Source organism: Hevea brasiliensis, chromosome 8, assembly GCF_030052815.1.
Source record: "Hevea brasiliensis isolate MT/VB/25A 57/8 chromosome 8, ASM3005281v1, whole genome shotgun sequence".
NCBI classification, from domain to species: Eukaryota; Viridiplantae; Streptophyta; class Magnoliopsida; order Malpighiales; family Euphorbiaceae; genus Hevea; species Hevea brasiliensis.
This window is the reverse complement of record NC_079500.1, coordinates 7,545,290-7,562,052: the sequence shown is the minus strand read 5'-3', so window position 1 is coordinate 7,562,052 and position 16,763 is coordinate 7,545,290. Positions and strand designations below refer to the sequence as shown.

Here is a 16,763-nt window from a genome sequence, read left to right as displayed (position 1 = left end):
TATTGACAAAATTAAAGATACTCCAAATTCATATATTTCGGAAATTAAATTTTAGAGCCAGCCAAACCTAATATATAATTCCGGTTAAGTCATTTATTTATTTAAGTATTTATTAATTTTATTTTCATAAATTAGATTATTCATTTATTTTTGTCTTTTTAAAATTTAATAAACAAAAAATAATTAAATTAACAAATTATTCGTCAAAACAACAAGATCCTGTTTGGTTCAATTTTATGAAAAAATTTATTTTATTTATAAATAAATTCAATTATAAAATTTATTTATAAATAAATTTCTTTATTTAGTATATTTTATATTAAATATAGAATTTATTTCAAATAAAATAAATATTATGTTTAAAATAAATAAAATAAATTGATATATAATTATAAAATAATTTTGTCACTTAAAATATATATAATTTTAAATTTTGAACTCATTTATAAATTTTATCAATTTTAATAGAGTTTAGTTTAGTTATAATAAATTTTATGGAATTGAATATGAAGAATTCCAAATGAATTTTCATTTAAAATGAATACTAAAATTTTATATTTATAAATAAATTTCATAAAATTTCATAAATTTCATTTATACCAAACATTGCCTAAATTAACTAAACATTAACTAAATATTTTATTTTTCTTAAAAAAAATTAAATATTTTGTTTTTGCCCCTTTAATAAATTTGGTCACCTTTTTATTTTATTTTATTTTTTTTGGATTCACTCAAGTATTCATCTATATCGTTTTATAGTCTATAAAAGACTCAACCTTTTGAGTTTATTATACTCATTTTATATAGGCATTTTAAGGTAGTTTTATATCAATTTTGCCCTTATTATTTAATGTTTTTATGCTTTTAATCTTTATTTTAACTAAATTGTTAATTTTAGTTACTTTATATTTGATTTTTGAAATTTTAATATTTTTAATAGGTTTTTATAGTGAATTAAAGATCAATCATGCATTAGGAGATTATTTGAGAAGATTTGAAAGCTTGAAGAATGAAAAAAGTTGAACAAATTAAGTTTTGAAATCCAAACTTGTTGATATTTACTTGAGATGTTGCTTATAGCATGTCACATTATTTAGCTTATGACATCGGGCAAGTCACATGCCAAGCGCAACTGAATTCAAGCATCTTTAGAATTTTAGAAATAAAACTCGTTGAGATTTGCTGAAGAACTCACTTATTCTTGTGTCTCTAGGCAGTGCAGCGCCTGAAACCTTACTTAAGATGTTGTCTAGGGTTAGGTAACTCTGTCAACAGACACTCCATAAACTTGAAAACACATTTTGACCTTAAAATTTTTACACCTCATCTCTTATCAATTCATTTGTCCTTATTCATTTTTTAAACCTACCAACTTTTGGGGCCATATAAAAATATTTTTTTTAGTCTTTTCCCAAAGAAGAAGTAAGAAGAAAGAGAGAACAACAGAAGAAAAGAAAAATAAAAAGAATAATAAGGAGAATAGAGGATGTTATTTCTGCTAGAGGCTACTGCTAGAATATTCAGCTGCAGTTTTCAGAGTTTTGGGCTTTCCCTTACCTGGGTTATTCTATTCTTATACTATTTTTACGTTTCCTTTGTTAGTATAGTTTTTCTAAGATTTTAGAGCTAAGTTGTAATGTTTTGAATTTATTTGTGAATTTGGATTGGGTTTTATCAATATTTATACAAATATAAGTTTTAATTCTTTTACTTATTTACCTAATATTGAATCCCATGGGTCTAATTTTTAATATTTGATTGAAGGATCGAAAGGTGCATTGATAGATAATTAAGGATTTGAATTTAAAAATACCTGGATTTAGAAATAAACTAGGAATTTAAGAGAAAACATTGATTGATTTTAAAACTTAATGGGTTTTAAGTGAATCAAATATGGCACGAATTTGGATTTTTTAAAAATACTATTTGATTTGCTTAAAAAAGATATGAAAGGGTTTCAAAATCAATCATCTTCAACCCCTATTTTCTCTTAAAATTAGATGAATAAAACAAATCCCAATAGATTTAATTCATAAACTCCAACTCTTGAATTATTTTTATTATCAATTAGTCTTTGCTCTTACTTGCCTATTATTAATTTAATTAATTTTTGCTTAGGTTAAAACTTTATTTACATTACCCATTGCCTATTTTTTTAATTTTACATTTAAATTGTTGCATTTAGTTAATTTAGTCTCCTATAAATTGCAATTAGTCTAAACATTTAGAAAAACTATAATCTGATACTTAAATATAATTTTTCGTGGGAACAATACTTTACTTATTATTTTATTATTTGATACGGCCCGTATATTTGTGGATATCCAACATCAGATTTGATGACTGCTCCTCCCAAAAAAATGCCTTCTCCAAGAATTGAATATGAATTCTCCCCTTAGAAGTATAATAAGTCTCACTATTGCAGCCAATGTTTATCAGTGGTTATACTTTTTATTTTTCTAACAAGTAAATTACAAAATGGCAAATATATATATATAGAAATTATATAATAATTAAAAATTTTATTTATGCAATTCGAGGTGGGTATAATTATGCTTATTAAATAAAGTTTTCACCACCAATGAGCTTTGAATGCTAATGCTAATTATATATATATAATTCTCACCATTATCCCGCCAATATTTCTTATTAGATTGTTCAGCATTACCAAATAGCCCACATAAACACAAATGACAAAAGACATTTCAGAGTTGGTTTATTATCATAAAACAAAACTATATCAGCATTTTCAATCCTAGTAATTCATGGCTAGTACTGATATGAGCTAGACATTTTAATCAAGAATGAAAATTTGTTTTGTACAAAGATACAATTAGATGAAGTAAATGTTGCATTAAGGATACCTCTTCCGCAAAGGGCACATGGCAATCACAGTCCTTTCTAAAGAAGGCCATTCTAGAGAGTCATCAATTCATATGCTCCTCAATCTTGGTAGATTAAGAAGTATTAGTTTCTTTAGACTTGGAAGTGCACGAGATTCCAATCCATTGTTCTCTGCTTTTATAATAATCTCTTCAATTTCTTAACAATCTTCAACTTCCAAATATTGTAGAGTATAGAGTTGTTAAATTAAGCCGTTACAGAAATTCTTTTGCAACTTTAGGCATTTGTATAAGATTAAAGTGATAAGTTGAGCTAGGCTTCCGGTAGGTATGAAGCCTCCCAAATTCTTTTCGACATGGGGAGATTGCTTATGGGGAGAAAATCTTTTCTAATGATCTCAATACAACATTTGTTATCCTATTATCATAGACACCATATTTTATTTGGGCTAATAATTTTTTTTTTGTATACACAATATTTTGTGTGGGCCTATAAATTTTTTTTAAAAGAAAATTAAATTAATTAAAAAATATATGTACAAAAATCCAATTTTTATTAATTGGATTATTATTTTCACTCTTTCTTTAATTCTAATTTAATTTTCAATTTTATTTTATATTTTGACTTTATTTTTAATTTTAATTCTTTAAATTATTTAAGTTTGTTTTTTTAATTGGATTCCACATTTATTTTAACTCTAATTTGTAATTTAATTTTAGTTTCTTAAAAAGAATAATGAAAAAGTTTTATCATCAATTTTATGAAGATTTAGTTTCATCCACTAGATTTAGAATTTCATTTTTTAGAAAAATTGAAGAGAAGAGCAAAATTATTTCAAAATTGTTTCTTAAAAACAAAATAATAGAATTAAATATAATCTATCAAAATTTATTAAGGTTTATTTTTAACCATTAGATTTAAATTAGTTAAAGTAATTTGTACCTTTGAATCTTGACTATTTATTTTTGTAAGAATAAATTTAGACCCTAGGATCAAAAAGTAACAAAATAAATGTGCCCTAGTTAATCATAGCCATTGAATATTTTAGGAATTAATTTTGGATAATTAGATTAGGAGTTTATTAAATAAATAAAGATAAATTTTAGTACTATTAAATCCTAGCTCTTAACTTTTTTTTTAGAGATCTAATTCCCACCTTTGATTAAAACTAAAGTAAAAAAAAAAAAAGAAGACAAATTTAGTACTTTTTAATCTCAACTTTTAATTTAATTTTGTAAGGAGTAATTTTTAGCCCTTAGATAAAAAAAAATAGTCCCTTTTAATCCAAACCTTTCATTTTTTTTATCTCTTTAATTTATGACAATTGGAATTTAAAAATAAATAAATAAATAAAAACAAAATAAAATAAAAGCAAAATTTGTTCTTTTAAATCTCAACTTTTTTTTTAAAAAAAAAATCTTGAATCCTAACTTTAAGGTTTTATTCCATTATAAATACCATCTTTTTCTATTGGAGGAAGGTGAGAAATCATAAAGTAATTTTTTTGGGAAAAGCTTTTAGGGAGAGGAGGAAAAAAATTTGTTTCTTCCAAAAGAAATTGCAAAACAACATTCTCTTGAAACTTGTAACATAAAGCAACATTCCACTCATCTTTTCCTCCATTTATCACACATCTTATAAATTACCCAACATTTTCCTTCTCTCACTTTTCCATTGAGACCCATTTCATCCTATTTGCACACAAAGTACCATTGCACTCACTCCATAGACTCATCTAAGTTCACAGCTCATCAACACCACCACTCATGGTTCAATAGCTCTGTTCTTCTGTATGGAAGTTTATCTCGCCACAGCTCGCTCATTTGTGCCTTTTCTATCACTTGCAGTAGAGTGGCTATGATCTAATTGAGTTATATATTTCAAAATGCTATTTTGATTATTATGTTTTTTGAGATAATGGATACACTTTTAGGGAGTTTATATGGATTATTATATTATGTTAAATATACCTTATTTTGTCATCAAAATTACTGTGTCAAAATGCTATTGCTGAAGCTTCTGGTTGATAGTTATTGAGTGTTACTTGCTTCTCATAATGCACTGTTTATAAGATGTATTAGAATGTCTGAACTGTCAATATATTGTTCACTGCTTGCATTTTGGGACTCATAAAATAGATCTCTCATAGATTTTTGTTGATATTGAGTGTTTTAAGGATTGATTTTTCTGTTTGCCATTGTAAGCAATATTATCATTCTTAGTTTAATGTTTTAACTCTGATTTTTTACTTTTTATTGCTAAATAACTTGGCGTTATAGTTAATATCCTGTTGGTATTTGAATATTTGTGTTTTGATTCATTTTTGCACAATAACAAAAGCTAAATGTTTGTTGATATTCTGTAGACCACCTAAAACTTATCTTTTTGCAGTTAAAAATTAATGCAGTAAAAATGTCCCATATGGTTGTTGGAAATTAGTGTTGCGTTCTACATGGAGGTAGTGAATTGTGATGGTAGATGCTGTAAGTCTATATCTTGATAGTTATGTGATCATTGGGTTACTTTGATTTTTTTATTTTTTATTTTTATATACCATAATTTTTCTCTTGTTGTAGGTTATTAGATCATTATATTAAGGATTAAATGTGTTCGTATGTGAAACATTTATTTATGTGAATACTTACTTGGTTGCATTGGTGAGTTCGCATAATGTTTTTTTTTTTGATAAAATTAGGATGATGAGCAAAAAGGATTATGAGACTGTTCTAGGCGCCCTTAACAACTTAAATGGAGAATATCATTGCATTTTTTTTTCTCAATTAATTAAAATCATTTAAACTAAATAATTTTTTTAGTACTTAAAAGGGTATCTCTTAAACACCTTAAATAAGGAGATAATTTTGGTTTAATAGCAATAATTTTGGTTTAATAGCAAGTTTGTCTTAAATCATTAAATATTTTAAATATATAATTTTAAGTTTAATAGCATGTTTGTCTTAAACCATTTAAAAATTTAATATATTAATATAATTTTGATTTAACTACAAGATTGTCTTAAACTATAAAAAAGTTAATTTAAATCAAAATACATAATTTTAGGTTTAATGGCAAATTTGCCTTAAACCATTTTAGAATTAAATAAATATATAATTTTTAGTTTAACGATAAATTTGCCTTAAACTATTTTAGAATTGAATTAAAAATATATATTTTTAAATTAAAATATATAACTTTAGGTTTAACAGTAAGTTTGCTTTAAATCATTTAAAAATTTAATATATTAATATAATTTTAATTTATTGATAAGTTTGTCTTAAATTATAAAAAATCAATTAAAAATTAATTTAAATCAAAATATATAATTTTAGGTTTAACGATAAGTTTGCCTTAAATTATTTTTTTTAAAAATAATAATAAAAATAAAAACAAAATTAAAAAATTTTAATTTAAATTAAAATATTTAAATCTAGCTTAACAACAAGTTTGTCTTAAACTATTTAAAAAATTTTTAAAATTTTTAATCTAAATTAAAAGATACAATTTTGGTTTAATGATAAGTTTGTCTTAAATCATTAAAAAAAATCTAAATATATTAATATATAATTTTGGATTTAATGGCAAGTTTTCCTAAAATCATATTAAAAAAATAATTTAATAATAATAATAATCGATTATCCTTGTTTACTAGAAAGTTTTCCTTAAATTATATAAAAGTTTATGGTTTAACAGAAAGTTTCTTTCAAATCATTTCTTTAAATAACAGTAAAAATAAAAATTTTAATAAAGATAGTAATATATAACTGTATAACTAGGAATAATAAAATTAATTCCCCTAAAAGCTTAGTCCCTCTTCTTTTTAAAACTTATTGAGTGTATGAATTAGATATATAGGCTATTATATCATTCTTTTATGCAAGAACGATGTTATTGAGCATGACTTTAGAAAATCTCTGCTTAAATATCGATAAGTCTGTTAGTAGTATGTGTGTTTATGTTAATTGACTTGCCAATTTAGTCATTAATCACATCTCATATTATTTGCCACATACGACTCATTTCATATAACACCCTGTTGTTCGAATACCAATGATGGGATTGGTGATAGGTAGCTTAAAGTTTTCACTGCCTATTAAAAATCCCTAGGAATTGAATGGTACAATTTCCGAACTAAGAGTTTTAATCCGTGTGAGGAAGGAGTCTAATAAAAGGAAATAATAAGTCATATGCATGACATCCATGGTGTGACTCTAGCTTTATTATAATAAAATTCATTTTTCTTTCCTAAAAGTAAATTGATATGAAGACTTTTACAATAAACATGAATTTTTCAAGATCTTTCTTTTATTGACATTTCAATAAAATGATTAAAGTTATATATATTTCATTATAAGTATTAATTTTTCCCTTTCAAATAAAATATGGCTTCTACTTTTAACAATGTGACAAAAAAAAAAAAACAAGAAAAAATATTTAATTTAGCAAAAATTTAAATTGAAAGTTTATTTTCCTGTCTAATTTTTTATTTTCAAGCAAAATTAATTTCAAGTAAATTTAATGTTTTAGCAAAGGACTCAAGGTCCTCTTTTAATGCAAATTTAATTTTCCGTAAATAATTCAAGATTTACATTTTATTATCTTATAGTTTTTGCCTATAAAATTTTTAAATTACAATTTGTCTATTGTCAAACTTAGAATCCTCTTTTTTCTAAGGATTTTTTTTTCCTTATTTCAAAATTAATAATTTCAAACTGAACATAAAACCTAATTTTTCTAAAAAAAAAAACAAAAATAGAGTCAAAATTAACTTTTAGGGTCACCTTACATACTTTTTTATTTGACTTACCTTAATAGTAAGATATTTATATATTCCTATATCTACGCTTTTTTATCTTTTATAGAACAAACATAAGGAATCAATATAATAATTTAAACTCCATTTTAAGATTATGGACATTAATTTGTTGAGTACATTATTAAATCTACCTATCCTTTTTGAGGGACGACGTGGAGCGCCTAATACAATCTTCGCATGTATACGGACCCCGAACCTTAGATCTTTAGATTAGAAGTGGTAAATAATTTTTCTAAATTTTTCAAAATTGAAAGTTTTCTTTAATTTTCTCTCAAAATTAAGTGGCGACTTTTCACTTTTTACACAACACTTGTTATCCTATTGCCATCAACAATGGTTTCCATTTCATTGCAACTTTCGATCAAACAACTTCTCAAAATTATTCAATCTTTGGATTTTGCATTATATTATACTTTAGTCTATAAATTTTTAAAAATTAATTTAGATTCTAAATTTTATACTATATCTTACTTTAGTCCTTAAAATTTCAATAAATAGAACAATTTGGTCTTTTTTTATCGATGGATGAAATTGTTATAAATATTAAATTAAATGGACTAAATTATTTTAAATATTAAAATTAAAGGGATTAAATAATTTATTTCTCAAAATTCAGAAATAAAATGTAATATAGTATAAAATGTAAAGATTAAGTAATTAACTTTTCAAAACCCACAAACAAACTAAAGTGTAATATAAAAAGGAAAAAAAAACCCGAACAACATATTATGATTGCAAGTAATAGAAAAATTGTATGGAATTCTGGCATATGATTGATTTAGACAGCTTTTCATCTCTTCCTTCAGCTTTAGGCTCAAAAACAATCCCCTCGTTGGAATAAAGCCATCGTTTTACTTGTAAATTAGAAGGATAAATTTTAATAACTGTCCTTGAACTTATATAATTATAACACTATAATCTTTTAACTTTAAAATATAATATAAAATCCCATAAACTTTTAAATTTTATACAGCAAAATCCCTCTGACTTTCAATTACTGATTTTTCAGTTAGAAACTGATGTGAATAGCTCCCGCATGATGCTTAGTCAACATTTCTCTTTTCTCTCTTATGCAAAATGTAAAATTATTCTCTTTACGCATGAAAAATTATTCTATATATAGAGAGAAAAATGATTCAATTTACACATGACTTGAGAGAGAAAGGAGAAATACTGACTAAACTCCATGCTGGAACTGTCTAGGTCAGCGTCTAATTGAAAAACTGGTAATTGGAGGTTAGAGGAATTTTACTGTGTAAAATTTGAAAGTTGATGGGGTTTATGTTACATTCTTAAGTGGAGGGATTGTAATGTTACAACTAGATAAGTTCAGAGATAATTGTCAAAATTTATCTGAATTAGAAAGAAATCTTTACTTCTGATCTCTTCTTCGTGGGTCGTCCTTCATTCACCATTGTTCCCCCTCTTACGTCTTTCCCTCAAAATTTATCTTAAGAAAGATTAAACTTTTATTTTATTTCTTTTCTTTTAACCCTTGTTATTGTCCACAACCTTGTGTTTGAATCTTAATTATGTAAGGGAAATAAAGAGAAAAAATATTTTAATTTAACTTTGTGTTATTTAGAATTTGAATAATTTCTCTTGAAAAAACAAGAAAAATAACTATTATACTTTTATTTTGAATAAATTTTGAGAACTGTCCCTGAACTTATTTAGTTGCAATATTACAGTCCATCAACTTAAAAATGTAATATAAAATCCTATCAACTTTCAAATTTTGCACAGTAAAATCCCTCTAATCTTTAATTACTAGTTTTTCAGTTAGACGCTGACCTGGACAGTTCCAGCATGAAGCTTAGTCAGTATTTCTCTTTTTTCTCTCAGGCCATGTGTAAATTAAATTCTTCTTCTCTCTATAGATAGAATAATTTTTCATGCGTAAAGATAATAATTTTACACTTTGCATAAGAGATAAGAGAGAAATATTGATTAAGCGCCATGCGGAAGCTATTCACATCAGTTTCTAACTGCAAAATCAATAATTGAAAGTCAGAGGGATTTTATTGTGCAAAATTTGAAAGTTTAAGGGGTTTTATGTTACATTTTAAAGTTAAAGGACTGTAGTGTTACAACTATATAAGTTCAGAGATAGTTATTAAAATTTATCCCTTTTATTTTATCTTTTTTATATTTATTATATTGTAAAAGGACAATAAGTATATACATTTCTCTTTCTTTCTCATCAATTTAGAAGAAAATATTTTGGGTTAACACAAAGGAGTTGATTTCTCTTATAGAGAAATCAAAGTTCTCTTCTTTTCTTCTCTCCATTTTCCTAGACTACCTTGTATAGTTGAAGAACACCTCAACTCTAACTCTTTGTTTGGATGCTTAATTAATTAGGGGAAATGAAGAGAAATTGAGTGGAGCAATAAAGAGAAAAAAAATGAAAAGAAATCTAATTTCTTTATGATGTCTGGATAAATTATTAGAACATGAGAGAAATTTAAGAGAAATGATGTTTGTATTTATATATACAAGTAATTTTCATAAGAAGACACGAATTTTCTTTGATTCCTTTCAATTAGGAGAGAAATCTTTTAGATCAAATACAAAAGTTGAGAAATATATTTTCTCCTCTTTTCTCTCTTCAATTTAATATTCAATCAAGGAAATTTAAAGAAATCAAATTTCATTTTCTTTCTCTCTCTATTCCTCTCAATCCAAACAAAGGGTCAATGAGATCTCTCTGTTATCTATTTGACCCAGTGCTTAAACTTATATTTTCTTAGTTTCATGAGGATTCCTAACTCTAATGGAATTTTTTATTTTTTCTAAATAGGTTTTATTTTTATTTCCTAGTTTATTTAGGATTTTAAAATATTATTTTTATTTAATTTAGGTCTTTAAATATATTATCTATTTAGATTAGTACTCTTTAATTCATTTCTACTTAAATTAAGATTTAGAATTCTATAGATACCTATAATACTTTCATTATGTATAAGTTTTCAGGTTTATTTGATAAAGTTTTCATTTTTCCTCATATATAATTTCAGTAATTATTAATTTTATTTTCATAAATTAGATTATTCATTTATTTTTGTCTTTTTGAAATTTATTGAACAAAAAATAATTAAATTAACAAATTATTTGTCAAAACAATAAATTAACTAGACATTAAATAAATATTTTATTTTGCCCCTTTAGCCAATACAGTCAATTATTATTATTTTTTTAATTCAAAAAGATATCTCCTTATATCCATTTTATAATTTATAGAAGATTAATCATTTCGAATTCGTGACCGCCCCTTCCAACAATACTTTATTTAAAGATTGAACGTAGTTTTCCCTTAAAAGCATAGTAAACCTATTATTGCACTCAACACTGTCTTTTTGAAATTTATTGAACAAAAAATAATTAAATTAACAAATTATTTGTCAAAACAATAAATTAACTAAACATTAAATAAATATTTTATTTTGCCACTTTAGCCAATTCAGTCAATTATTTTTTTTTTAATTCAAAAGGATCTCCTTATATCCATTTTATAATTTATAAAAGATTAATCATTTCGGATTCGTGATTGCCCCTTCCAATAATACTTTATCTAAAGATTAAACGTTGTTCTCCCTTAAAAGTATAGTAAACCTTACTATTGCACTCAACACCTGTTAATAATGATCTTCTCTGTCTATATATAATGCTTTATCCAAAGATTGAACATAAGTTATCCCTTTAAAAGCATAGTGAACCTTATTATTGCACCTAACACTTGTTAATAATGATCCTCTCTCTGTTTATGTATAATGCTTTATCCAAATATTGAACATAAGTTGTCCTCTTAAAAGTATAGTGAGCCTTATTAATGCACCTAATACTTACTAATAATGATCCTCTCTCTCTCTCTCTCTCTCTATATATATATATATATATATATATATATTCTCCAGAAGTTATATAATAATTAAAAATTTTATTTGTATAATTCGAAGTGGGTATAATTATGCCTATTATATCCTCACCACCAATGAGCTTTGAGTGATACTACACTCTAATATTTTGAGTTCAAATCTCATTTAGCGTCAATTATACATATATAAAAGACTCTCACCGGTAACCAACCAATATTTCTTATCAGATTGTTCAGCGTTCCCAAAAAAGCCCACACAAAAACAAATGACAAAACATAAAACTCTCACCAGTAACCAACCAATATTTCTTATCAAATTGTTCAGTAGTCCTAAAAAGCCCACACAAACACAAACGACAAAAGACATTTCATAGTTAGGTTTATTGTCATACAACAAAACTAGATCAGGACTTCCAGTCCTACTAATTCATGGCTGGTATTGATATTAACTGGCCATTTTAATCAAGAATGAAAATATGTTTCATACAAAGATGCAATTAGATGATCTAAATGTTGCATTAAGGATACCTCTCCAACAGAGGGCACATGGCAATCACAGTCCTTTCTAAAGAAGGCCACTCTAGTGAGTCATCAATCCATATGCTCCTTAATCTTGGTAGATTAAGAAGTATTAGTTTCTTCAGACTTGGAAGTGCACGAGATTCCAATCCATTGTTCTCTGTCTCTATAATAATCTCTTCAATTTCTAAACAATCTTCAACTTCCAAATGTTGCAGCTTACAGAGTTGTTGAATCAACCCTTTGGAGAAGATCTTTTTCAACTTTGGGCATTTGTAGAAGATTAAAGTGGTAAGTTGAGCTAGGCTTCCAGTAGGTATTGAACCCTCCCAGATGCTTTTCAACATGGGGAGATTGCTTATGTACATCTTTTCCAAGGATTGCAATACAACATTCGTTATCCCATTGCCGTCAATAATGGTTTCCATTTCATTGCAACTTTCAATCAAACAACTCCTCAACTTGTTGAGATTGTCAACGCCATAATCAGATAGTTTGAGAACTCCTTTATTTCCAAGTAGCTCAAGTGCATTGGCTGTAGCAAGTACTTCTTTTATTGCAGCATCTATGCCTTCACCATTTGCATATTTCAAGCACTTGCAGACTTCATATTCAAAATAATCAACAATTCTGTATGGATGTGAATGATATTGACCAATGGAAAATTGGAATGCAAAGCAAAAGTGCTTCCACATTGAGCTTTTCATGATAAAGATCTTAAGAATATCCACTCCAGGAAAACAAAATGAAAGAGAGGTCAATTTTGTCAAGGTAGCTACCTCCTCACTCATTTCTCTTGCAACCTCATTCCACAATTGATTACCCACCCTAACATCAATGACCAATTCTTCCAACAAAGAAAGTTTTGAAATGATGTTTCGGTAAATTTCCATCCTCCTTGATCTTCCATCAATATTTGAGAATGACATACGTAAACACCTCAGCTGTCTCAAACATCCAACTTCAATGGGTAAATAATTAATCTTAGTGCCTCGAATATCAAGCACCTCAAGATGCTGCAAAGTGTCTATTCTTGATGGGAGCTTTATTAATTGATTGCAACAATTTAAATAGAGTGCTCTGAGGCTTTGCAAGCAAGATAGAGACAATGGTAATGTTGTAATCTTGGTTCCATGCAAGTCTAGAACTCGAAGATTTTGCATAGATCCAAAGAATTGCTCAGGGATCATTGTCAAATCACCATTTCTCTGTAGCAACAGTGTTGAGAGGTTATTGCAAGCTGGTCTTTCTGGCAAACTACACAATTTGTTATCCATCAAAGAGATTCGCTTCGCCTGTTTCCATTCTTCCTCCTCTAGGGGCTGTTGTATCTCTTCATGGGTTTTCACCAAACATTTGGAATCCTCTTTCTCTGATGAGATCTTAAGGGCCATATTACGAAGAACTTTATTCATCTTTATGTGTTTCATCTCAGAGCTCTCTAGCAAAGATACATTGATGAGATCATTCAATATTTCTTGTCCTCTGTCGCGTGCAGTGAACTCATCCGCATCACGAATGAAACCTTCAGCTCTCCAGCATTCCAGCAAATAATCCATATAGACATTGCAACCTTCAGTAAATAATGCAACATAGAGAAAGCAAACCTTTTTATCTTCCTTGCCTAATTCTTCATAGCAAAATCTCAATCGATCAAGTACTTCATCCATGGCTTGATCATTAATATTAGGCCACTTCTGCAATCTCTTCAATCCAGCCCACCATAGAGAAATTCTATCTTTCTTTCTGAAGGTTTTTGCTACTATGTCTATCACAAGTGGCAAATTGGCACATTCCCTAATGACAAGCGGGATTACTGGATCAAAATCTGAGAGATTTATATGTCGGCCTAATTTTTCTAGAAAGAGTTTCCGAGCATCAACTTCTGAGAGTGATTCAACCCTGACTATATCATCAGCACACATACCCATACAAACATCACGGTATCTAGATGCTAGAACCACCTTGCTATCCTTCTCATTTTCATAGATGCCTATGTCATCTAAATTAAAAGATTCCCATACACCATCCAAAAGAAGCAAATACCTCTTACACTCCAGCTCCTCAAAAATTCTTGAGGCAATTCTCTTAGTGTCAGTAAGGCCTTCCACATTCAACTTCAGCCTTTGTGCAATTTCACATTGCAACTTTTGTTTTGCACATTTTAGCTTTATTTTTGCATGCTGTAACTCTTCTTCATTGCCTTCATCTGTTAAAGCCACAAAAATTACTATGTCAAACATTTTAGCAATTTGTTCATTATTGTTCAGATTTTGCAGAATTGCTGATTTCCCAACTCCAACCATCCCCCATACCCCAATTCTTTTTACATCATCATCCCTTAGGAGTTCCAGTATCTTTTCAACAGTCCTCAAGAGTGATGACTTGTCCTCTATTCTTGGGGCTTTTACTTTAATGATAGGCTCAGGTGACCTCTCAACTACCACACCTGTTGCAAAAGAGCTTCCTTCTGCCCAGCAACGGCACAAATCATCAAGCTTCTCTGCCATGCATTTGCTAAGATTTGGATACTGCCAAAAGCGATGATGCTTCTTTTGCTCCTCATATTCGGCTTCCAGGTTTAGCACCTCTTTTTCAATTTTGTTCACCTTGCAAATCCACACTTCACATTCTTTGGTGGCTTGTTTTCTCTTATCTGTGTTTATTTTAGCCAACAAATCATCCCTCCTTGCATACAGCTTCTTTGCATCCTCTTTCAACCTTTCATAATTCTTTTCTAAATTTTTTGCATAGTCTATTGCTCCATCAATGGACCCAATTATGTTTCTCACATCTTTGTATGCCTCAACTGCTGTTGCTGAAGCTGCAGCAGCTAATGCCTCAGTCATCCCTATAAGAGGGACAAAATCAAAACCACTAATACTAAAGATACCACATAAAGAATCAATATAATTATGAAAGAGATTACCCTAATCATACACTGAACTATAATCCCACTGCCAAAAACTCTATTCTTTGCATGAAGTCAATGAAATCTCACACCCTATTTGTTCTAATGACACCATTAAACCGTCTCTGAAATTCAAAAAATCTTTTAGGCTTACAACAGAGGCATTTTCTTCACTATTATTTTTACAACTCAAAAATTAAACTTTAATTGAGACATGTATGCAAAATATATATATATATATATAATTGCTCTGGTGTAATGAAATTGGAAAGAAGTCCACAACACAGAGCAAGAAAATCAGCTACAAAGTCATGTTGCCCAATAAATAAATAAACAATAAGAAGGAAAGAAAGAGAAAAAAAAAGGGAAATCATTTTTCGGAAAGACCCTTTTCGTTTCTTCTTCTTTTCCTGGCATTTGAAGCCAAAAATTAATTACAAGATGGCAAAAGGAAGCTAATCTTACCTAAGAGCTTGTATTGGAGTACCGGTTCTATAGTTCAGGCTAGATTTTCCATGGATTGACCTTTTTGCTCATACCTACAGAATTTGAACTGAGCTAAAAAAAGGAAAAAAAAAAAAAAAACAGAGAAAATTTCTTAAACTTGAAAAAAGAAGTGGAAAAGGGAAAGCCCAAAGCTGTAGATGAATCCCGGCAAGGCTAATGCCACTGGCAATTGAGCTCACATCAATGAACTGGGCAAAGGAGACGGAGTCTTTGAGGCGCGGGCAGAAGTCGCCCCCCCCAACCCCACCTTTTTGTTTTTTTTTTCTTCCTTTTTTAAGCACAGGGACAATGAATAAAAATAAGGACGTATGCGGTATAATTTATTTTATTATTAAAATAAATATATAAGTATTAATTTAATATATTATATTATTTATTATATTATTAAAATAAATATATAATTATTAATTTAATTTATTATATTATATCATAAATGAATTATTATTATTATTTATAAAAAAAATTTATAATTAATTTTAAGTTCTTATATGTAAAAAACATATTTTTTTATAATAAATAAATATTTTATATTTTATATTATTAATAAAAAAATATTTAAAAAAATTATAATGTGCTAATTAAAATATTAAAATATAAATAAATAAAATAAAATAAAAGCATCAATAATATTAATTTTTAAATTAAATAAAAAAATTAATATATTATAAAAAAAATAAAATTAAATCAATTATCAACCGATTAAAATAATTTTAAAGATAAAACTGATACAAACTGCAGTCGATGAATATTATATCAGTTAGCTATAAATTATTAATTTTAATTTTTTAAATTTATTAAATATATTAATTCACTTATTTGAATATCTACCAACTATCAATTACATTTAATAGATAAACTAAATACTCTCTCACGGGTTATGCCATAAAAAAAATAACTGTGTAAGCAATTTGATGTTTTTTATTTTATAAATTTTGCATTTATTTATATTCTTATTATATAAATAAAATCTTTTTATTTTGATGAAAAAAAAAGGATACCAAACTTTTTTTTTAAATAAGAAACTCTATCATGTCATACAAGAGAAGGGACAAATTTTTTTTATCTCTTCCTTTAGCTTTAAGCAAAGGAAGAGAAAAGAAAATACACGATGAAAAGTAAAGTGAGGTTCCTACTTTTTTATATTCGAAAATGAAAAGGAAATATTGAGAGAAAGAATACAATTCAATTTAAATAAATTTTTATTTTAAAAATTTGAGATAGATTATAAATGATTCTAAATAATTTTAAATTAAAAGAGAAAGAAAATAACATTTATTTTATACTTATTATTT

At 27.0% G+C, this 16,763-nt stretch overlaps 1 protein-coding gene across 2 annotated transcripts in view; it reads right to left on the bottom strand.

Annotated features, from left to right (window-relative positions):
• Positions 1-11,826: 11,826 nt before the first annotated feature.
• Positions 11,827-16,763, bottom strand: part of LOC110652321 (disease resistance protein RPS2) — a 48,174-nt gene continuing 43,237 nt past the window's right edge. Inside the window, exons 1-2 of one of the 2 annotated variants that reach the window (XM_058151160.1) lie at positions 15,430-15,739; positions 11,827-14,904 (exon numbers count right to left, since the gene is read on the bottom strand). In XM_058151160.1, coding sequence (XP_058007143.1) covers positions 12,053-14,902 — 2,850 coding nt within the window. In that variant the 5' untranslated portion in view covers positions 14,903-14,904; positions 15,430-15,739 and the 3' untranslated portion in view covers positions 11,827-12,052. Of the gene's footprint in view, positions 14,905-15,429; positions 15,740-16,763 lie in introns of those variants that run through there. The other variant, XM_058151162.1, reaches the window with a different exon arrangement.